Genomic DNA, 25,245 nt, shown 5'->3' with positions numbered 1-25,245 from the left:
AAAACCATTACTACATGAGAGTGAGAGTAGGCATAACATTAGCAGTTGAGTTGTGGGGAACCCATTAAATGCATAAAGGCAAATGACATTTAAACTGGTCTTTGTGGCACCGCATGTTCGTGTCCGTGTGGCAAAGAAAATGAGACATTATGTATCGAGCAGTCATTAGGCTGGAACAACATTTCCAATCATAACTTGGAAAAAAAAAAAATCATTTATTTAAAAAAAAGAAACACTGTTCCCACTCCCGTTCAATATGTGAGCACAATTTAACAAAACAAAATGTTTTTTTTCTTTAGAAACATCTGCTGCCCAATGTCTGCTCCTGATGACACAGATCAAGCCTTTTTAACTTTAGGACTGGCTGGATAGCGTGCCCGTTGATCCTTCTTTGCATTCTGGTCCACTTCTGGAAGCTCACTGACATCTTCATCTTGCTGACGTTTCACTGCACAAAGATAATAAAAGAAACGCAGTTTGTACTTTGTCGGTGATACAAATTACCCGCACAACTTCTGCTGATGTCATATGTCGCGGGTCAAGTGTAAGGAGCCCAGACTCACACAAGCCCAAGAACACCAAGTGCTGTGTAATGGAACAATGCGTAAAAAGACAGGAAATATCACTAAAAAAGAATAACTCAGAAGAGGTTACAACAAACGTAATGTGTTCCTGCAGCTATCATTTGTTACACATGCATACTTCGAACAGCAAAAGACATTTCACACAAGGTATAACAACCGATCCAGATATAAGCACTGGTAAATCAAAGCAAGGCCACCAAGTCAAAATTTGAATATTTAGTCAGTGATGGGAATAAAATACAGTCACAGCCCCCACTAAAAAAAGAAAGAAAGAATTGGCATTTTTTTATTTTTCAGGCACCGCATGTGCAAAGCCTGTGCGTAGGCAGAGCTAACATGAAAGCGCTCAACCATCAATCACACCACTTCGAGGGCATAATACTGCTATTGCAGTGCTGAATGTGGAGTCGATTACAATGTAATAGCAGTTGAGACTATCGTGATGCCAATATTTGACAGTTCTGCAGCATCAGAAATCACATCAACGTCCTCTGGGTGCTTTGAGTGCATGTGAGCACAGAAATATGCCAGGCTTTCTCAGTTCTGTAGGTGGTGGGGATAATACCCAGTTCCATGCTTTTTTGAGGGGGCATTGTTCTAAGATCTATGGGGCTGGGGGGTGCTTAAGCACGCAACTGCCCCAACAGCATAATTCAATTCTGTAAGAAGAACGGCATGCAGGTATGCACTGAATTATCACGCGGCAGTAGCCTGATCACTGCGAACTGCAAGAAGCTTGCAGAAGCACATCTTAAGGAGCAGTGAACTGACACTAAGAATTACACAAAAGCCTCCTTAACGGACCTCTTTCATAATCGTCTGCGCACATGTGCATGGCACCTGTGACCTTGAAGTTGCCATGGAGCATTCTCTTTGCAATCCACAGATGCAGTTTTAGACCTGCAGTTTTTAAAGTCTGGAAAGCGACGCCATCTTTTCCCCTTTGACGCAGACCGAGCATGGCAGCTGCAGTATGGTGTACACGCGGGGACTGCAGTTTTGGATCCAGTTTTGTTAACCAGGTACATACAAGTTTGTGGTGGAAAGCTCAGTTCAAACCTAATTAGTCTTCCTGAAGAAGCGCAGTTTCACTACCGTTCGACTACCGTTCGACTACCACCAAGGCCAGCGTCTACCTTTTGGACCTGGGAGGGCACACTCAGATATTTGCCCCCCCCCCCCCCCCCAAGTCATTCTCGATATTGTGAACAGTTACAATGGCAGAAGAACAACATGGACGAATTGCAGTCTCATGGTGAAGGTGCCTGCAGCTGCTACACGGTGGAACGTGGCGTACCTGACAAATTTCACACTCATGAGCATGCTCATTCATTCTCAATTTGATGAATGAGTTGAGCATGAGTGAGCAAACGATGAACTGAGCAAGAAGTGAGTGAGCAAACAAGGAGCTAAGCAAAAGATGAGTGAGCATAAGTGAGCAGGAGTCTCAAGTGCCGACCACTGGATGTCATATGATCCACAAGGGAATAATTTTTCCACAGTATTCCGGGCTCCCTCGTCACTCAAGAACTAGAGGTGTGCAAATAGCAAAATTTCCATTGCGAATCGAATCCTAATAATTTCTTCAGAAGGCGAATCGAATCTGAATAATCAGAAAAGGCCCAATTCGAATAATTTTGAATATCTCCTGGTGAAATATTTTGTGGTGGTGTGCTCATTCAATAATGTTTTGCTCCAAACTTGTGAGCGTTTTCCCGCAGCATAATCATGACAGAAGGGTCCCTCTGTGTTGTGTATGGTAGACTGCAATAGTAGTGGTAACTGCATCGAGAGTTAGTCAACACGATCCGTGTGGGTCTAGGAAAAAATGTCCCCTGGGAGAAATGTCCCCTGAGGAACATTCACTTTTGGTACGCGTGGACTGGTTGACTTCGGATGTTGACTTTTTACTAGGACTGTGTGAATATTTTGATTTTTGTAACACCAAAGCGAGTAATCGCATATCCTATTCCATTTCCGAATCAAATATGGAATTCAATGTTGAAATTCAGAATCGAATTGATGTTTCTTCTAAATCGAATATATTTGAATAGTCCCGAAGCTGCACACGTAAGCCCTGCACATGGAGGGCATAAAACAGAGTGAGCGTTATATCAGCTATATACTTACACATACATACCGTACATGTTTATATTCCAACATATGCAATATACAGGGTGTTTCAAAAAACGTGTCATTCGGACTTTATAAAAAAACGGGGCGACGGAAAAATACGGGGTAAAGGGCACTTGTGTGGCAACTGAATTTGCCATCTTGCAAAAATATTTTCATTTGATTTTAATTAAAATTAATTGAATTTCTTTAATTGAACTCCAAAATTTCCCAAGTCAACCTAACGTTTTTTTTTACAGAATTAGAGAGCCCGTAGCGAACTTAGTCAGATCCACCAAGAAATCCGCTCGATATTGCAAATGGAACTGCCCAAAAAAAGTCCCGAAGTTGAGGCTTCAGAGTTTCGGGTATTCAACAGCGCACCAAATCAGTCGGAAAAATGCGCGGAGGGCAGGACATGCTCCTGCCCCCATGAAGCTAGAACAGTTTATCGCCGGACTGGCGTGCAGCACAAGACGCGCAGATAACAAGGCAGATGACATTCCACCATACGTTGATAAGCGGCAAACAAAAATGATTCCGCCTCTATTATCCCGCCCTGTGTTTTTTTTACCTTCTATCTTTCATGGGGCAGGAGCATGTCCTCCTCTCCACGAATCTTTGCGTCTGATTTGGTGCGCCGTTGAATACCCGAAACTTTGAAGCCTCAATTTCGGGACTTTGTTTGGGCAGTTCCATTTGCAATATCGAGCGGATTTCTTAGTGGATCTGACTAAGTTCGCTACGGGCTCTCTAATTCTGTAAAAAAAAACGTTAGGTTGACTTGGGAAATTTTGGAGTTCAATTAAAGAAATTCAATTTATTTTAAATAAAACCAGAAGAAAATATTTTTTCAAGGTGGCAAATTCAGTTGCCACACAAATGCCGTTTACCCCGTATTTTTCCGTCGCCCCGTTTTTTTATAAACTCCGAATGACACGTTTTTTGAAACACCCTGTATGTATACGATACGGTTATTCAACGAGTCGCTTAATTTATTCATATTCAAATTCCGTTTTATAATGACTATTCACACACAGCATTTCTTTGCTTAGGGGTCGCTATGGGTGACCAGGGACAGTTTTGGTGCATTTATTTCGTTGTTTCTTGCACTAAAGCTTCCTGTACAGTCATGGGGCTCCCGAGACGCAACACGTGACACCGCAAGAGACATTGAAATACATTTTTTCCTGTCAATTTTGTTGCTTTTCCCCCCGCATTTTATTTTCCTTTTTACACATCACCCTGTATGTTGATCCGCACACTTTTAAAACAGAACTTGACATACTTCTAGTCATTCCGAATGACATCTCTCCTGATTTGTTGAAACTGGGTGGCGTACGCCTTTCTCTGGCACTATACATTTGTGTTAATTAGCAGAGAACATGTTTTTCCGTGTTAGCACCGCGAAGCAACTGTTGCTATACGTGGTGTACAGGCATGGACAGAGGACAGCGGGAAGGAGGGTGACAGGGGGTTAGTATGCGTCCAGGGCAGACTTCAGGGTGAAGTGTGCCGTCACTCGTCTGGAAAGGCTGCGGGAAAACCCAGTGAAAACGTCAGACAGCACAGCCGCTACGGGGATTCGAACCCGCGCCACTTCCCAGCCTTGGCGTGAAAGGCGATCATCCTAACCGCTACTCCACGTGAGTAGGTACAGAAAAATGTATGTCCCGTTCTTAATTCCCTCAAACCTGAAAGGATAGCTGTGTCATCAGGCCTAAAATCTACGGTCGCAAGATCCCGGCGTTCTGATTGCACACCAGTCAGTGTGACGTCACGCACGATATACTTCTTAGTATAAGAAGAAGGTAACAGAATAAGAATATCCCAGCCAAGTGTGCACGTTGTATCAACAAACGTGACAATTGATTGCAGTGTATTCTCTATGCGAAATCATAAGTGAAAGTGGCCCAAGCTTTCCAAGTAAAAACACTTAATAAGTGGTTAGGTATTTTAGTATTTATTGTTAGCCCGAGGACTTCAAGACCGGCAATATCGCAACCGGGGATTTCGCAACAATTCCACGCATACCAGAACTATACCAGAAGTGGATGTTTCTCAGGGGACATTTTTTCCGGTTCCCGATCCATGCAGCCTGCTTTGTGTGCACCTCCTTATTTCTATGTTTACATCATGCATTTCCTGCACTTTTTTTTAGAAACTGCATATATTTCCATCAGTTCCTGAACGTAACTCTGAAAGTTGGGAGTACATTTACTGGAACATGCAGTGCCCAGAGTACAGTGTTGACCATGAATGAGCATGAGGTCACAGAACTTGGACTTTATTGGCAGAATACTGTAAGCAGTGTAAAGCGGGCTTCACCTAACACTCGAGTGTAATGATGTGAAGCCAATTTGCAGAATGGAGGAAAAAAAAACAACGGCGGTAAGGTGAAGTGGGCTTCACCTAACACTTGGATGCAATAAGGCGAAGCCCAATTGCAGAATGGCGACAGCGATACCTCGCTTCGGTACTACATTCCCTTTTGTCCATTCTGGGCCACTCGTTTCCCACACTCCTGGACCCCCCCTCCCCCTTTTCCGCGAAACTAGGTTGGCGAGCCTTTTTGTACACAATAACACCCATTACTGTTCTTAAACTGTTAGAGGTCACTTATCCATCTACCCAGCAATTGGATTGCTGGTCCAGGGCTCTACCAATTGAGCTAAGCTAACACGCCTTCTCAGAGACTTCCAGGGTGCATCATCTGAAGGGACAAACCAGCCACTCTCTCTCACTCATCCTCCTTTCACTCTTACATTTTTGCTCACTCATACACACATTCATACGACGGGATCGATGCAGGCAGCAACGTTGAACATGAAAGAACTGATGATCTGAGGCTGAAACAACATAGAAGGGACAAATACATACAAAGCCTCAATTTGCCTAAGAAATTAACGATGAAAGATGAAAGTCACTGAAAAGGTTAGCCAGCTGTAGGACTCGAACCCACATATTCTGGATTGCCAGTCCAGGGCTCTACCAATTGAGCCAAGCTAACACGCCTTCTCAGCGACTTCCAGGGTGCGTCATCAATTCATTGTACACAGACATGTGGCACCATATCTCCTTTCCCTTTCTTTGTACAGCATTGTGTTTAGTCGTGTATATGTCTATACTATATATACTTATGCGCCACTTCACTTTGTACCTGAAGAAGCGTGGACCTCCACGCGAAAGCTTGTATAAATTAAACAAAAATCTTCAGTGTCGGTTTCTGTATTTTGTTGATGTGATCTATAGGACTTGACTCCCCTCTTCGTATACGTTTCAGTACTAAGTGAAACCCGCGTATACCGATATCGGGGGTTATCACTAATTTAATCGTTATGCGAGGGATATCGCTACAGGAGTGCTTACCTAGGTCAGCGCCCATCCTACGGAAGTCAAGCGCTGCGTGTTATCCCGCGAGCGACGCTAGCGACGGACGCTACGAAAGAGGGTGGAAATACAGTAGAATATCGTTGATACGATCACGAATGATACGAATTTCAGGATGATACGAATTATTTTCGGTTCCCGGCCGGAATGCCTATTCTTCCCATGTATTAGAGTTCGGATGATACGAACGAGTTATCTTGCCTTTACGGATGATACGAACGAGCCGAGGATGCGACAGGACGTTCGCCCGTGGCGCGCAAGTCATGCTGCTCCTTCTTTCGAAAAGGGAGGGAGGACCTCACCACCTTCACCATGAACTGCCTTACATCATGTTGCGCTATGCAGGCTATGACTCTCCCGTTGGTGGTCGTGAAGATAAGATCAATGGCATTGCACGGCCCGGAACGTTATCATCTTATCTCTGTTTTGGTCTTTCCCCCCCTCGCAACAATAAACTGCGAGGCTGTGTCACATAGCACTGGCTTGGGAAAACAGCGACCAGAACACGTGGAGGGAACATATCAGGACAACTTCTGGCAACATTATGCGTCACCATTCCACAAGTCGGCTTCACCTAATGCCTGCGTGCTTCAGGAGAAGCTCACTTTAGAACACTGTCGGGCGACTCAAGGGTGGAAAGCACGTGGTGGGTCTTTTGAATCAATCATCTCGCGAATTTGGGCAGCTTTGGCCACAAACGAAGACACGAAAGCATTACGACCAACCTCTTTCACTGACAGTGTTGGAAAATGAACAGTCACTGTCTATTTTCTTGCCTCAATTTTTATTTTGGTTAATTCTTTTGATATGAATTTCGGATTATACGATTGTTTTCCGCTACCCCGTGAGAAAAAGTGCGAGTGTACATCCTCCCGAAGTTCCGTTCCCGCAGTGTCCTACAATTCGCGGAAGGGTGCAACTCCGTACAGCGCGCTGCTGAAGTTGGTCCGCGAGCGTGAGGGCTTCAGATATCACTGTACGAATCCTCAGAACAGCGAACTTTATCGTTATGCGCGGGTCCATTCTCCATAGAGACAATGTATATTTCGATGGCAAAAGCAAAAACGATCGTTCTACGGGGTATGTTGCTACGCGAGAAATCGTTGTGCGCGGGTTTTACCGTGTTCAAAAATTAGTCGAAAATGTCGAATACTGAAAATAGGTTGCAAATAGCATTCGAATATCATTAGATATTCGATTATATTAGACATTTCGGAAATTCGCATAGCTCTAGCAAGAACCAATGTACATGTTCTTGTAAACATGTGATTACTTAGTTACAAACTTTCAACAAATCATTAAAACTTATTCATTTACTAGTCTTTTCTGAATTGCAAACAATGAAATGAATGCTATATGTAGCACAGTGAACAGTCTGCACTGTGCACGTCATGGCTGGAGGAGCTTGTGCATGTCTGAGCATCATAGATAGAACGATCTAAATGAGCTGCCAACGTTCAATGACTGAACATAGCTGATCAAAAATACCAGGCAATTCTGCAGTATAGCTTAAAGGGGTTGAGGCACTTTCATAGATGCGGCTCATCACATCATGGACGCATTGTACTGCACGCCAGAATACAGAGGAAAAAATAATTCTTCTTCTACGTGTCGTACTTAGCGAGATACAAGCCCTCGAATGCACTCCCGAGCAAAGCACAGACGTCAGAGAGCTTAGAGTTGCGTCCATTCCCATTGGCAGCCGCAAACACGTGATTTCTCGTGCACTGCCTCACTGGTGACGGTGAGGTCTGTGATGTCAGAGCCACATGAGTTTCGGTATCCGTGGTGCCCTCCTCACTGTGAAACTTTCAACGGAGGTTCACATCGATGCAAAGCACCACTTTTTACTTTTATTTGGGATACCTGGGATGACCTGTCGCAACCCCTTTAAACGGTAATCTTCCTGCAACCTTTCCGCCTTGCTTTTCAAGTACAGTCGCCAACCGATAATTCTGACTCCAAAAAATCAGATTTTAATTTTTTGGACCAAAATGTTGGCACCGTCAAACATATGTATTTCCACGTCCAATAATTCGGAAGGTTCCTCAGAAGACATGCTTGATTATTCGCACTTATCTTGCTTCAAGGCTGCACGATTTAGGAGACTTACCATCTCCCTTGAGCCAGAAATACAGCAGAACAATGTGCTCTCGCGCCCGATATTTTGAACTGCATTATGAAACGAAGGCCATTCGAAACAGAAGCGCGCCTGCGGGAAGGCGGAGCTTATGTGCGCACGACTGAAACCAAATGCAGCACTTCAGACGTGTTGCAAATGGTTATCCTTCAATATGCGTGTGTCTTTGACTATGAGTACCAGAAACACCAAAATGTCGCCCTCAACTTCAAGTGAGGAAGCCGACGATGTTACTGCGATAGACGTATTTAGTAGAAGCAAAGATGCAAATTCATCGATGATTGAGACTAACGTGACGTCGACATGTGGTGCTTCAGCAGCGTTAGCATCAACGTCGCGTCCGTTGTAGGAGGCATACTACTGATTGGTTTCAGTGGCATAAGCGTAATGTTTAGTCCAAACCTCAGGTATTTTACTGTTTGGCATAATCCTCTAATGCATGAGTGGGTAACTGTGCACAGGAAGGTGAATAAATAATATGTGGGTGCATGTAACTGGATGAAAATTGCAGAAATTAATATTTTCACCAGCTACTATGGCCATTAATTACTAGTCTGAGCATCCAACCTAGATAAGCACTAACACATCACAATGTACAAACAGAGAAAATATGATCACTGTAAAGAAGTGCAAAATGTGTGCAACAAAAAGGGTTCAACATATGTGAAATACAATTGTTTAAAAGGGTTTCTAGCCCGAATGTGAAATAACAAGGCGACCTACAAACAGAACAGCAAGTCAATGAGACATTGCATATGACAGTTTATGCCACGCTTGGTTCATGCAAAGTTTGCTAAGAGTTGGATTCTGCAGGGCTCACCTTAACAACGAGCACAAGTTTTGACATCAGACAAAACATGCACACTCTGCAAAAAAATGAAAATATCACCAAACGTAAGTTCCACATCTACTCCTTCCCTCTCAAAGGTATTTTGCAAAGCAAGCATTTTTTTTTTTACTTGCAGGAAAGGCAACTAAAGCAGGTTTGCAGTCAGTGTTACTTCCATTGTTCTTTAAGACTAAGTAAGGCTTAAAAGATTAATGAAAGAATTATTGGCAGCTGATGGAGATGGGATGGGTAGTGAGGTCAGTGAGCGAGAGTGCGAAATTTCTACACATAATTCTTTAGGCCAAGTGAGCCACTAATTAAGAGATGCCACGCTAGCACAACCTTCTCGTCAACATGCCAGGGACTGACCACAAAGGGAAAAGATTACAGCGTCTGAAAGAAATGTGTTCATGTCTTCCACATTTTAAACCTTAAACACAGGCTTTTTTTTTTCTCCAGTCTACTGATAAGCCAGGAGGTTATTCCATCACCTAGAGCCCTTCCACAGTGCCTAAGGCCACAGAAGCAAAGCATTATGTCCCTCTTCACGTAAAGGTGGGACATCTACGCTACTAGTGTGCACACATTTCTTCATTATTTGTCTAATGTGAACTTTCAGGACAATATTATGAAAAGACAAAAATGCGTATTCCAAGCTGCATGCTCTTGTTAAAGGGACCATGAAATGATTTTCGCGAATTCCGAGTACTCTGCCGGAAACGGTTCTCATGATCACTCAGTATCACACACACATTGACTTTTAACCGTATTCAGTGCACTGGGGACACAGTTACCATGCAAAGACATGACCACCGGATACATCCCTTTCTTACATCATCAACGTCCAGTCCTCACAGCCAATTGCAGACGATCTGCAGCACATACCCCATGGGACCACGTGTGTGCATAGTTTCGGGGTGGACAACGACGTCCTCGTATATCTGCCGTCGAAATCAGTAGAAATATCATGGAACGCAAATCGTCAGCGATGGAGGAAGAGATTATGCCACGCACACAGCGTCTAGCAATCGTTCCGTACGCAGCAGCTTCCAAAAGGCCACCAACAAAGACATTTTCTGATGAAGAAGAAACTCAGGGAGGAAAACGTGCTCCGGTAACCATGCTGACAATCAACAGCTACATTACACTTCTGGTAGGATTCTGTGTCAATGATTAGATACGATCTTAGCTCCAGGTCAAATTAAAACGTATTTCGTGGCGAAGTTTGCAAGCTTGCTTGCAAATTTTGCAATTTGCTCGCAAAAGACTGTCCCCGAATCGGCAACATCCCCTGTGTCACAGCCAGTTCACCTCGCAGGCGGGTCATAGCAGCCGCTGTTCACAGCCGTGGTTAATATAAAATATTTTCGCTATTTGAACGATTTTCAACTTCATATTTCACAGGGTGAACGCTTTAGTACAGAGAAACAAATTGAGAATGATCATAGGCTTGTCAAATATCCTTTCATGGTCCCTTTAAGAGAAATGAATAAGAGGCCAAGGGGTGCAGGATGGAGTGTGCGCGATGGTGCACTATAGTCATTTACTTGTGTTCTGTTTGGCAAGCGAATGCATATTTCACTAATTTCCACATATGAAATTCGTGTTTTTTGATTGAACACATCTCTGGCATGGTGACAAGGGATACCTGAAGGATCTTGGAATACTTTTTTGAGGTGAAAACAAAGGATGTGCATTTGGATGAACTATTTTGATGTATGCTGCACTTGGAGGCAGATTTAGTAATGTCCACAAAAATTATACTGTGATGACATAACTTTCAGCTGTGCAGCAGACACACTTAAGGCTGCCATCACTTCTAAGTGTACAATAATACATACAGGGTCCATTTGCGTTCAGTTTGAGTCTCAGACTCAATCTCAACAGCTTCGCTAGTGCTTTCTGCACGAGCAGCGAGCGTGTGCTCAATGCACTGCCAATGCTATTGAGATTGAGTCTGAGTCTTGTACTAAACTTTTATGCAAACAGACCCAGAAGTTCAATATATATTCTACGAGGTGCCAGCAGTGCATGATCTAATTTTTTTTGTTCAGTTCTTACACAGTTTTCAATTATGTCATGTGACGATACTTGTAACTCACATGTACAAGTTCTTCATTAATTACCCTACATTTCCCTACCTACCTCCATTACCCAACATTTCCACGCTACGGTGCATGTGGCATTTGTGTGTGTGTGCTTCGTCAGCCATTACCTCAGTTTTACTATGTCACATAATCCATTACATTTGTTTTACTATGCCATGCTACCCAATATGTACGAACGGTCAAAACTCACCGTTCACTTACATGGGTACGACCTCTGGGTATGACTACCGACTACTATTGACTATACATATTACTTTATGTTACTATTGAGTACATGCAGCATGAGATTGCATTTAGCATGTGTGCAGCTATTATGAGGGAAAGATTCACTGCATGCACTGATTCGCTGTAGATATATAGTTTCGTGCTTGCAGTTCACTGCAAGCTGTAGGGTAATGCAATTTAGTTGGCTAATCTGAGTTGATACTAGTAAGCCTATGTTGGCCTTATGCTGCAATACAACTGAGGCTAATCCAAGTACCTCATTGATAAAACCGTTTGCAATGTCAATCAAAGTTTAAAATAAGTTTCTGGAAGCTTGCAGGTCAGATCAGTACAGCAACATTAGAAACATTACTTTGTAATAGTTTGCTGCAGCTTTACTGCTTTTACTGCAGCCTTCTGTTTGAAACGGAGATCACTGTTTCAAATACATTTCACCAACTCATTCAAATTTTCACTCTTGCTCCTTGATACACTCATAACTGTATCTATTGTGGAAAACTTGAAGAACAATGAGTAAAAATATTCGGATTGAAGACAACATCATGCAACCATAATTATCACATGCAGTATACGGTAAGCTGAACTTTTGACAGAAGTTTTTCTGCTCTAGGAATTGCTGACACCTTGCAAGGTCCATGGATGGAAGGGCCATGGGCCCATGGATGCCAGTAGTAGTAATGCTATTCCACATGTACAGGGTTCTTCGTTTTCAGGTTTCATGATTTTTCAAATTCGGGGGGTAAAAATCGGGTGCTATTTACACAAGAGAATTCGGGCGCTACGATCTCTTTTTGATATGTCATCGGGGATTTTTCGGGTGAAACGAAAGGCATATGAAACAAGCCATTGCTGTGACACTTGGACAAGAAACAAGACACTTTATATTTCCACTCCGAACTGGGGCAGTGAATGACAGCGGCATTCAAACACTTGCCCGAGCTCCACAAAAACTCGTCTTTCACTCCTGCAGGAGGGGATTATAAAAGGAGGACAAATAGGTTGTCACAAATAGCTCTCTTTGCTGATATTATGATTCACTTTTCCGACGGTTTAGCTAGAACAACAAGCTGAAGGACCATAAGGATTTCGGGTAGATATCGGGTTTTACCCGAATCCTTGAAAACGTGTTCGGGGGGGAACTATCGTGAAAAATCGGGTTTAACCCGAAAACGAAGAACCCTACACATGTATTACAGTTGCATAGTTTCTATATACATTTTGCTCATAGTGCACTTTCATTAATGTAACATCTGATTCAATAATACTAGTATCTGGAGCATAGAGCTTCACATTAAATGTGAAAGGTCACTCACAGTCCTCCTTCTTGGGCTTGCGTTCCTTGCGTGCAGGTCCCACCACACGCCGTTTGGCCTGGGCTGCTTGACGGGCAGCTGAGCGCTCACGCATACGCCTTAGGTGGAAGTTGACAAAGTTCCACATCATCCATGCTTGTAGCAGACACATCGCCACAATACAGTTCATCCTGGGCAGAAGAACAATGGAACAATACAACACTACTTTGTCAACTTCACTCGCCAAGCGCATCTTTGTAACGTAAATCCAGCACTGACATGGACATCACTAAAGTGTAGAGTCTGAAGTTTTCTGGAAATATTTTTTCCTACATTCAGGGGGTAAAAATTGGGTAAATAAATATGTGCACTAAATTCATGCAAATTCGGGCGAAAAAACTTCCAATAGGCTAAATTCGGGGAGAAATCGGGCTCAGTTATTCAAACTAACTGTAGCGGTTTAGTACAAACGGTGATGTAACTGCATTTTTTTGCCAAACAAGTAAGTTAGTGCATTCCTACAGACATCCCAGTGAGAGCAATTTGACGGGTAAAAATCGGGTTTCACCCTGAAGAGGCAACCTTCAATTCGGGGTGCAAATTCGGGGAAGAATCGGGTAAAACCCTAAAACTTCAGGCTCTACTAATATGTGATATCAATGGTCCTGACCTCTTTGGGTAAGACTCAGTATCTCGATATCTCTCTTGATATCTCGATATCTCTTGATATCTCGATACTAGTCAAATTAAAGGAGCCGTGAAACAATATGTGGGACTGCTCGAAACTCCACTTAATTAATCAAGCAGCCTACCAGAGGTGAACATGCAAATTATTTTTTACGAACTGTGTCGTACATTGCGCAACTCAATTTACAAAACCACCTGAAAAATCAGCCTCGCCATAAATTATCATAAAGTGCACTGGAAGTGCGGTCTTTTACACATTCATTTCACGAAAAAGCAGCAATGTGGGCATATTAAAGCATAAAGGCACAAATTGTATATGAGCTTACCTGACAACATTTGTGTTGAAGTTTCCAGTGCTGATACCCACAGGCACAGACATCTCATTTTGGGCCAAGCCATACCAGAAAGTGAAGACAGTAAGAGTGATGGACACTAGTCGAATGAACACGAAGAGAGCATTCCACAAGGTGAATCTGTGAAAAGTTCAAGCGAGGACGTATATTTTTGTACGTGTGCTGCAGCATCCTGTATCATGCTTTTTTTTAGGATCTTTTCTTTAATAGCCTCTATTTCTATATGTTCACTATCTATCAATACATACAATAGCCTAAAAGCAGATTACCACGGTACCATATACCGAGGTATCATGTACAGCAGTTTACTTACACCTTCATCATACATCAGTGCCTATTTAAAGCTATATTTTAGGAGACTCTTGCAATTAAACTTTTAAACATTTTATATGTTTCTTGCATGAACGAAGCATTGCAGCAGTGCAACACCTACCCGTATGATGCAGCCTTCACTTTGTCTGCGAAATGGAGTAGTCTTGATACATGGAAGACGCTCTCAACCAAGTAGTGGAGCACGGACAGGCAGATGGCAATACGAGTGAAGCTGCATAAAAGTAACATAGGTCAGCAATGTCTAAAACGGTGGGAAGTATGAAAACTTTTCAACCACAGAAAGATGTGTTAACCATTGGTCCAATCACAGAAAAATGTGTTTACAAAATGACCACGTAAAGATGTAAGATGAAGGGTGGGAGAGGGAAGTCAAACTGTGTTGTCAAAAAGCCAAAAAGTTGTGGCAGGAGACTAACGGCATAGCACTATGCAGCTGCACTAAATGATGTAACCTTGGAGTTCTTAGTTTTCGGGTTTCATGATATTCCAAATTCAGGAAGGAAAAATCGGGTGCTATTTACACACGAGAATTAGGGGAGAAATCGGGCGCTACGATCTCTGTTTGATATGACACCGGGGGATTTTTGGGTGAAACAAAAAGCGCATGAAACAAGCCACTGCTGTGACACCGGGACGAGAAACAAGAATCTTTATATTCCCGCTCGGAAATGGGGCAGTGAATGACCGCGGTATTCAAACACTTGCACGGGCACCACAAAACCTCGTCTTCAACTCCTGCAGGAGGGCATCATAAAAGGAGGGCAAATAGGTTGTCCAAGTAGCTCTCTTTGCTAATGCTATTATGATTCACTTTTCTGACGGTTTATAGAGAATGACAAGTTGAAGGGCCGCCAGGGTTTCGGGTAGATATCAGGTTTTACCTGAATTCTTGAAAACTTGTTCGGGGGGGGGGAACTATCGTGAAAAATCGGGTTTAACCCGAAAACAAAGAACCCTATGTAACCTGCATTCGTCGTTTTGGTCTGCACGCACAAAAAATGCACATTATAAAACACATGTGTGCAACTTTGTTTTTCTAGTTTTTGCTGCTTTGTTGGTCCTTGTGTTATGAATCGGTGAGGTTAAAGCAGCAGATGGTCACCAAAGAAGCACTGCAAACGTATTTTTATTCACAATGTATTAATTTTTACGAATCACATTTGGGAAGTTATTCGCAGGTATTTAATTTCATGATTCCAGGTCTGTTTCCTTCCGCGGGATCAATGTGAAGTTGTGTTCGCAAGTACAATTTTTCGCGATTTTTTAGCAGTAGCGAAATTCTCGAAAATTAATACATCGCGAATAGAAATATGTTTGCAGTATACAGATATACTCTTTTTGTGTGGAAAGGTATTTGCGGAGACTTAAGGAAAAAAGGAAAGTGGCACAGTACTCAGGCATATTAAAAACAGAGTACAAGGTAACAAAAACAATATGTGGTTTTTATTTGCACTGGTCTGTTTCCAAATCGTCTAAGTGTCCTCCATTTACTGTTACTATATTATAGAGTTCAAAAAGGACGAGCAGATAAAATGGAAATGGAGCAGTAGGTATTCATGTGGCATACACCAATGGCTCATAGAAAACACCTGCACATTGTCTGTGTGCTGCAAGTGCACTACAGACCATGATCAGCAGATATGAAGAGACGTACCAGAAGTGTGCAAGCAGTGCGAATGTGAATCAGTTTCATAGCCAGAAAAATATTTTGGGGGAAGGGGGGATTCTTTGGGGACCTTATATAGGGGAGGAAGATTTCCCCCTTGTTTCCCTCTCCAAATTCACTCTCAAAGGTACGGTTTCGGGGGAGGGGGTGGGGAAAACCTCTCTGGCTACACCACTGATGTGAATACTATTATAAGGTGTGATGTGTTTTCATGGCTGCAATATTGCGACAAGGCTATGAATTTAAAGTAGATAAGTTTCACGTGCACTTCCATAAGATACACACCTAATGAAGAAACACAACACAGGCACACATGTTTTCAAACTGCACCTAAGTTTTACAGGCTGTAAGTTTCACACTCATAAATTGTTATGTCCACGACATAGGTAATACATATGCAGCAGGAGCTTCTTTATATATACATTATTTGCCTAACTCACTAGATGTCACTGCATGCGCGGTTATGCTATAAGATGTGGATATGAGAAATACATATCCCCCACCCTCAATGTGAAAATGTGGACTTCAGTTCTTTTCCATACATACACAGGGCTGCATCTCTACACTTTCATGCATACACTAACATTGCATGGCTGCAAGTAATAAACACATACATGATGCTCAACTTCTTTGTGCCCAATCCATGTTTTGTACTGTGTGTCCTGACTGATTCTACACAGTTTACTGTAATGTGCCAGTCTCAGCAGAGCAGCAGCATCGATATGAAAAAAGCTAAAATAAAAGAAGCCAAATCAAATAAAAGAAAAATGTACATGAGTCTTAACGCCAATGTCAATAATTTTAGTTTCAGCTATGCTTTTTAATTTGACACACATATTTAACATGCAAACAAAGGTATCCTGTTTCAATGCAAAGTATGGTGAGCGACCATTTCACCTCTGCTACCCCTTGTGGAAATATTCTTTCGATGTGCAAAAATTGTGCAATTAACAAAGTTATCTTATCACAATATGTATTTCACAATGTATTTCACAATGTACAGACAGTATACATGCAGCAGACAGCTTAGTCATCAGCTGCTGTCATATAACCATTGTTAGGCACAAATGAGTGTGCCCAAACACAATCGAGTTTTGGTTTCCAAGTGTTTCATGTTTTGGTTGCATTGTTGAGTCTTAAATGTTGTGTTTGCCTTACTGGTTCATTTACCCTGCACAATTTCTGTTTGGCATTCAAGGTCAGATGACCAAACAGTTATTGTTGGCCATTAGTGTACGGCACCACATTCCCCACGTGACTCCACATGCTTACAGTAGGTTGCCCATATAACACACACTCATTTACAAGGCATACATACTTGAGTACATAGGCGGCAGCAAAGAAGAGAAAGTAGAGAGTAGCATAGCAGATACGAGAAGACATTTCATCCTGCAAAGAACAAGGAGGCATGACCTTAGAGACGTGCTTTACTTCGAGACCTCTCCAAGCTACACATGCAACAAACCTTTTTGGTTTTCTGGAAGTAAAGTTCTGGGAAGCAGTGCAGCCAGTAGGACAACTGCACGATGAAATAGAACTTGAACATGAACCTGCAGCAGAGTTGCACATGACATGAGAGCATGTACTCAGTCAAATAAAAATGTTAAAATGCTAAAAAAGACCTCACGTCATCTCATTGTGGGGATAGTCTTCCCACAGCCTGCTTATGTTGAGCAGAAATCCCTCCTGAAACATTACAACGACCACAGTTAGTGAAGAGTTCCAGAACACATAACTTGAAGTAGATATGGGCAAACTGCAGCACAGTTCATCTTGCTAGCATGACTAAAGTGCATTGCTGATTACCTGCATAATACCTGTTAACATTCTTGAACAAAGAGGGTGTATACAAGACAAACACAAATTTCCCAGATTTGAGGGAAAATATGAATGTGTAGGATTCAATTTTCAAGTTGCGTGTTGCCCATGACATTTGCATCAATCTGGGTGCCCTTAGAACAAAAGCTATGATGCCATTGCCTGGCTAACACTTGAACTGAATTAGACAACATGAGGCAATGGAAATATATTTGTTTGTGCAGCCACATCATCTTATGCTCGTTCTACATGAAACACTCACCAGTCTCAACTTCTGATACATTAAATTTACTCTAACACCTTTTAATTTTGTGGCCCCAATATTTTGTGACTTCTGGATGCTAAAATTTGTGGCTTGACCGGTTCACTTCGATAACAAGCCCAAGCCTGCCGCTTACCACATTTGATTCACATAGTTGTGCTGCAAGGTATACTCTAAAACATTTTATTTTCGTGCCACAAATTTTTCGCGAATCGTGCACGGGGCACATATTCGCAGTCATTAATTTTTGCGAACTCTAGATGCGAAAGTTTGTGGCTTGATTGCCTCGCTTTGTGATACACCCTAAATTACCCTTACCATGTTTAATTAAGGCGGTATTGTGCACGCTTGTGTTGTAAAGCAGCTCAAATGCTGGCAACTAAGAGTGAAAATGAAATTTCCGATTGTGTCACTGTATTGGAAGTGTAAATTTACACTTAAAATTTTTGCATGCCCTTAAATTTGATAACTCAATTTGCAAAAATTAGGGGTGGACGAACAATAAGGTTCTGACAGTAATTTAAATTCTGACTGGCAACCTGTACAACCAGCTGGGAAAATAACATTTGTGACTGCACCACAGTTTTCGAAGTGTCAATTCGTGCTTGAAATTTTTGTGTTCTCTAAAAATTTTTAATTCATGATATTCACAAGAATTAGAGGCTCACAAGGCTTATAAAGTATTGACTAGACATGGCAAGATGAGGAGCATGTGCCCCTGAGTGTCTGAAATAACACAAGAAATGCTGATACATATTGTATTGATGATATGATACATATATTTATTATGTATGCGAATCTATATGTAGACGCTGGTGCTGGGGGGCCGAGGTGCTCTTCAAGCCTGAAGGCTTTTTTACCTCGGTCCCTTCACCCGTAGGGTGAAAACAAGATGTAAATAAAATAAATATTCATTTGTATATAGGAAGAATCCAAATAAAGTTGCTGTTGTTCTGACTTGATTTTTCATATCTTGCGACTTGTTGGGTCAAATCAGGTTACTAGCTATAGAAGAGGTTCTAGCTTATTATATATTCCAGGAAATTTGAACCACATGACACATAAAAATAATTTCATGGCACGATGAAATGATCGGCAATAGGGCAAGGGCACAGGCAAACTGGTACATGTTGATGACACGGAAAAACCCAGACAGGGAAGAGAGAAGATGACACACACACACACAATCTGGTCTGCTGCATTTGAGATTGTGTGCATGTCGTCTTCTTTCTTCGCTGTCTCGGGCTTTTCTGTGTCGTCATTATGTAATGAAGCAGGGAAGACCAGCATGCAATAAAACTATGTCTTTTGAATCATACTTTTTGTGTATGCACATACATGCCAATATTCTGATACCTAAAAGCTGGACTCCTTCAGACAGATTAGCATGCTCAGAAAACTCACTCTGCGAATGATGTCGATGCCCCAGGTGAGCGAGACCAAATAGAAGATGAGTAGCTGACCAGACTCATTGAACTTGCTGTGCTTCACTTTAGACAAGTGCATCTTACGGTTAAGTTTCTGCAAAAACATTTCAAGATTTCCTTGTACAAAACTACTGGCATTCTGAAGGCAGTTCCACTCCCTTGCATAAATTACAAACACTAGCTTTGCATACCCAACACAGTTCTCTGCGGCACTGTACCTACAGGCGTAATTAATGCACGTTTTTTATATGGCCTGACTTTTTTGAGTTGTATTTTTCAGCAACATCAGGGGTAAATATCAGGGTTATATTTTGCTTCAATGATTTGGGTGTAATCGGGTTGAACTAAACCTGATTCAACCCAAATCTGGTTGGATCGGATTGAGTCAGGTGAAAATCTTCATTGTACACGGCACGATACACATGACACACCAGTAGATACAAAGTATCAATATTTAGTCCCTACATCTAAGAGGCACAGGGACTCTGTTTCGACAGTTTGTATGAGCAATTTATGCATTTACAATGCAGTTTCCAAAGTTCTGCGTTAGTCGTGATGACTTCAGATCCCTCTGGTCCAGCAGTTTTTGGGGAAATATCGGGTTAAACCCTGGCTTTGCTGATTCGAATCCGAGGGTAAATAACGGGCGTAATCGGATATAGTAACCCTAAAAAGTCATGCACTACACAAAATTCAGGTTGACTTAACGCCCAACCGCTGTCATTTTGTATAACCTTAACATGTCATGCCCTACTTTTTTAACGTAGTGTGGTTGAGCGGGCGCATTAACTCTGAGAAGAAAGCCGACAGCGGTGGCGCCAGCACTGCTGCTGAAGTCTAGGCACATGAAATGCATAGCAAGAGAGTACCAACACCTGGGTACCCATGTTGAGGGTGTTCATTACACAAATGTGGTATTCATATATGATAACCAACACTGTTCTAAAACTGCTGTACAAAAGTGTTTTGATTCACATTTCTGTTTTCAATGACAGGTATTTTTTTACTATTGCACTATTGGTCCTTACTTAGCTGGTGTGTGGAAGTGGGTTCGTGTATGTTTCTTTTATAGTCAAGTAAAAACAAGCATCACAGAGGTTCTGTCTGTGCTTACTTGCATAAGGATCATGACTTAGTGCAGTTACTGGGGGTATGTTTTCCACAAACTATATTCCGCTTGGGAGACATTTGGGTGAGATTATCTTCGCAGTAATCTGCACTCTGTTAGTACGCTTCGGAACAGGAGTCGGCAGCTTCACAGCCCAACATTCTTGTTATACTTACACATAAGCTTTGTGTGGTAAGTGTGAGCACATTGTTATTGTACGAATTTCAGAACGCTATCAAAAAACAGTGAGGTAAAGCCATGGACTGAAAAGAAAAAAAAAATGCTCTATTGCTAATACTGACATGCACAAATTATACTCACATCTAGTAGGTATTCCTGAATGACAGCGTGCATGACGATGGCAATGAGAAAGTAGAAAAATGTCAGAAAGACATCCTTTACACCATATGTGTAGTGGACAACTGTTGGAGTCTCTGGGCCTGAAAATAAAGCAACAGTAATGCGAGCAATGCTTGGATATCGCATGTACCACATGGTGACACCTAGCGGGCTGAGAGGCAATAGAGCTTTAGTGGACCGTATGCTTGGCTTTGCTTATGCAATAAGTTATAACTAGGGTTCCATATTTTTGGCATTTGCCAAAAAACACTTAGCAAATATTTCTTTGGAAATTCGGCATGTTCCGAAAAATTCTGAATTATACTCGTGCATATGGTGCTAATGCCGAAAATGCTGGTACCCGGTTGTACTTTTCTTCCTCCGGGGCATCACATTTTCGTTTCTCCTTCGCCTCGTTTCCAGGTCAAATGCGAGGAATACTGCCCTGAGGAACTGCTATTCAGGGGAAAACCTTCTTCTGTAACACTTTCATCAGTGGGTCAAAAGGATTCAAGTAAATGCGGAAACCTCCAACAAAGCAAAGGAAATTCGTAACGTTCTCAATGTGCTCCTACCACCATGGTCTCCCTCCATAGTCCTTCCCCCCCAGTGATTATAGCTGCCGATTTTTCGGCATCCATTTTTGGCGCAGACGTTTTGAAATGATGAAAATATCCGAATTTAACAAAACACATACATGCTGGCCGAATCTGCCCAGGAATAAATGCAGAAAACGCGAAACCCTATTTATAACGTTGCGACCATTGCACATGCACAGTGGTTAGCTACAGGATAGCCATAAACTAGACGTTATTTCACTGTCTGGTACAATGTCATCAATAAAGTTCCGTATTGTACAAGGAGTGTTGTGGAGCATCGTGAGTATCTGCATCTGAGTCAAGCCAGGTCACACGTGACCGTTTTCTTTGTTTTTCTTTTTGGCCTGTTCAACCAACAACTGAGAGCATACTTTACTAAGCTAATTTTCCAAAGGCAGAGGCGGTGTCAATGTTGAACTAACATCCGATATGCTCATGACAGAACATCAAGATGTACACCAAAATGTTTTGTCTTGGTAACATTGGACATACGGGGCAGTGCCCTATAATACTTAGGTCTCTCTGACTCAATATGAAGAAGACTATTCCCCCTGATTGCTAATCACCTTGAATCTACCTGAGGTTGTACGGACCATTGCATCGTCCTTGCTATTTGTAACGTTACATGGCTGCGATGGTGCTAATCCTGTTACACAGTCATGGTTCTTTTTCACAAAGTCTACCTAAAATATGAACCAACTTCGGCTACTCCTTATTCCAGTACCTTAGTGGCAAAGATAAGGAGTTCATTATCAGCCTTTATCGAGAGTTTGAAATCAAGACACATTTTTGAAAAGCAAACATGGAATCATTTTATGCTCCAAGAAGCCCCCTTGAACGTCAAAACAATCAATAAAGGACCTTGCTTTCACGTCCAGTCCTTGTAAGAGACAAGGTGTTATTGATGTCGAGGTGTGGATTGTTCCTTGCGACTTTACTTTTGTTTGTGATTAGTTAGGCATATCAGTGCTTCGTGTGTGTATATGTCATGAGTAATTTGTTTGTTTTAGTATCTGCCACAAGATAACTCCCTTTAGTTATCATATGATGAATCAGCTACACACCATTAGCGCCTGATCCTTTTTGTCGGTTTCCATAGATTGAATGTTTCTGCAATTTATACACAGTGCTGGCAGCGTATTGTAAGAAATAAGTAATAAACAATTTATTTCCTTCATATACCTACTACTACATACAATAGATCACAGAGACTTATATTATATAGGTTATCATGTAGAACAGTGTTTCCCAAACTGTTTGTCGCGATTCCCAGGTGGGTCACGAAACGGCTCGGGCACTTGGAGAAGGGACAGCAAATAAAGTCCTCAGACCATGCTCTACCCACTATTCTGCATCACAAAAACACTTGTGGTAGCGGACCTCACGAGGTCTAACAAATAAGCTTGCTTTAGTGAATAGGAACAGTTATTCCTACTGGCGTGGGTTTCTTTTTCTTTTCTTTTGAGACCGTTCCTAGCCCAGCTTATTCACTCTGACTATGTAGTGAACGTCATTTAAATTTTAGCATCAATTATGTGCATTACTGTTCATGAACTGAAATCGAAACGCTGGGGAGAGGGGGTCGCGATGCGATATCTTACATTATTGATCGGTCACAGGGTTGCAGAGCTTGGGAACCACTTCTGTAGAACATATACTATTTAATGCTCATCTACTAGCAGGAAGTACAATTCAAAACGTACTGCTGGGGCCTCTTCATCAACTGCATTTCTTTAACTGAAGTATTACAGCACGGTTCAATTTTAAAAAAGGGCGCTGCGGGCTCGCTGCCTCCGACAACTAGGCCACTCCCTCGCAGCTGTGACCAGCAATGCACCTCATTTGCTGCAAAAAAAATGGTTTGCTAATGACAGTGCTACGTGCTACTTGTTAACCGTAGCACTTAGAAGCACCGTAGATGTTTCCTTGTCCGTGACGGTACTCAACCCCACTGCTGGCGGTAACGTGATGAAACCACACAGTGAATCACCTCACAGTGAACACATAAAAAGTTAAGTAGTGCTTTTAGAGCAGAGCATTGGTGGTCTAGATTTAACCATGGACCAAGCAATTTTCACATAGGGAAAGGGTGACAGTTCAGGTGATCAAGAGACCCTGAAAATGTTGTTCAGGAAGGTTGCTAGTGTGGACAATGGAGAAGCATGTGCGCTAGATCTTCCAGATAACCATATTGACAGCATCTGGAAGAATCAACTTGTCGCAAGCAGTAATGCCAGTGAGCCGTAAAAGTCACATTGAGCTGCATCCTATGAATTAGTGCAGCGTCTTGATGAGGGGTATCTTGTGGCATACGGAAAGCGAGCGTTGGACCAACTCTTGCAAGTATAGATGTTGAGAGAATGCCAGTCGTCCATTGGCGGGAAGCCAGGGGTGTCGCTAGTCGTCGGAGAATGGAACGACGGCCTCCTCTCGGCAGTGCAATACTCGTACGTCTCCTAGATGCTTCTGCGGCTCTATCAGCCTGTTCATTCCCCACAATCTGACTCTTCTCTCTCGTGTGAAAATAGATTGCTAACTTGTCACACAGAGAACACAGTCAATCCATAGTGCAAAGATGGTGGCGGGGGAAGTAAAACTATGTGCAGGATTGCCTTTGTCTTGGGGGGTTGAAGGGATGTCATAAATTTTGTGCTTGGGGACTTGTCGAGTGTGTCGTCGCGGATGGGGGCTCCATCAAGAAAGAGGAGGGAAAACAAGATGTGTGTGAGACTAATAGCCCGCGTGTGCTGAGAGTCGTGTCGACAGGTCGCGGCTGACATAACTTTGCAATTCCTCCTAGAGGTGGACGTAGGTGTTTCATCACATCTTGATACGCAATTCTCTGGCTTCTCCATGAGCGTGGAAGTCAAACGTCTGCTGCTCGCGCTACCTAAGTACCATATATTTGTTGTGTGAAAGTGCAATACAGTGGTCAGACATTCTAACACGGTCTAAAAGAGACTTTTCTTTTTGGTCTTCTACTGCCCCTTTAGGTGTTGTGTTGGCTTTCCTATGTTTCATTGGCTCTGCTGCTACCATGTTACTCAAGGAAGTACGTGTGTTGCTGGAAGTAAAAATGAAGTGTTAACAAACCTTGAAATGTGCCATCTGTAAGGTTGTGATGCAGGGCTACAAATACAGATGCATAGGGTGCTGACACCTGAAACAGGAATGCAAAGCAGCTTTAGAAGTGCTCAGTGAACAACAAGTACGATGCGTGAACCATATTGTTCTTTGATATAGGATCTCTTGCAGCTTTACCCTTTCTAAATCTTCACCTTGCAACTACAATAGTTGCAGAAATGCATACTTCGTGAATAGATTAAATTAAGAACAACAGAAGGAATAAAAGAAGCAAGCAGCCTGTTCGAGGTTCACAGCGCGCACAGCACGGATGCGACTTTAGAAGACTGCGAGTACAATTTTCTTCCCCACCAATGGACCTTTCTCTGGTTTGTACAAAGCATGGATACAGGAGCACAAGCATAGCGAGCTTACTAACGAGTTGATGCACACGACGTGAGCAAGCTAGCTCAATGGAAATTGTGGCATGAATTAGTTGGTTGAGCAACGAATACCGTGCATATCTTTGTTTTGACGTTCCTGCGTCGCATCTGACACTGAATTAAGTGGTTACTACAGAAGTTAACACGAAAGAGAAGGGTAGATTGGATCGGAACAGCATTGCGAGAGGTTTCCAGTCTCACCTGAAAAAGGAGGCCAACCACAAAAACCATTGCAACACATGATACAATGTCCGCATGATTTTGTATCACAAATTCGTGGCTGAAAATAGGTGGTGTCTTGTTTCCAGTACGACGCTTCAGACCCATCTCGTATACCGTGCCTCACTACACCGACAGCAGAGGCTAAAAGGAAACCGTAAACATGAAAACGGAGTGCCAACAGTTACCGACCGGAAGCCACGTGGAAGCAGACCGCACTGATACACGACAGCGAATTTCTGTAGAAG

General features: G+C 42.4%; 1 protein-coding gene across 2 annotated transcripts; it reads right to left on the bottom strand.

Annotated features, from left to right (window-relative positions):
- Positions 1-181: 181 nt before the first annotated feature.
- LOC135394263 (translocating chain-associated membrane protein 1-like) lies at positions 182-25,169 on the bottom strand. Of its 2 annotated transcripts, XM_064624934.1 has the most exons (12): positions 24,980-25,169; positions 24,366-24,432; positions 20,656-20,774; positions 19,204-19,320; positions 17,347-17,405; positions 17,185-17,269; positions 17,038-17,108; positions 14,154-14,264; positions 13,694-13,840; positions 12,702-12,871; positions 9,047-9,092; positions 342-448 (listed from the first exon to the last, which is right to left on the bottom strand). In XM_064624934.1, coding segments are annotated over exons 1-11 (1,074 nt in total). In that variant the 5' UTR covers positions 25,106-25,169; the 3' UTR covers positions 342-448; positions 9,047-9,090. The 2 variants fall into 2 exon arrangements, with proteins under 2 accessions (XP_064481003.1, XP_064481004.1); XM_064624933.1 differs by lacking the exon at positions 9,047-9,092 and having other exon boundaries at positions 182-448; positions 24,980-25,167.
- Positions 25,170-25,245: the final 76 nt, after the last annotated feature.

Source organism: Ornithodoros turicata, chromosome 5 (assembly GCF_037126465.1).
Source record: "Ornithodoros turicata isolate Travis chromosome 5, ASM3712646v1, whole genome shotgun sequence".
Lineage (NCBI taxonomy): Eukaryota > Metazoa > Arthropoda > Arachnida > Ixodida > Argasidae > Ornithodoros > Ornithodoros turicata.
Note: the sequence above shows the minus strand (reverse complement) of the source record. Positions and strands in the feature narration are given on the sequence as shown.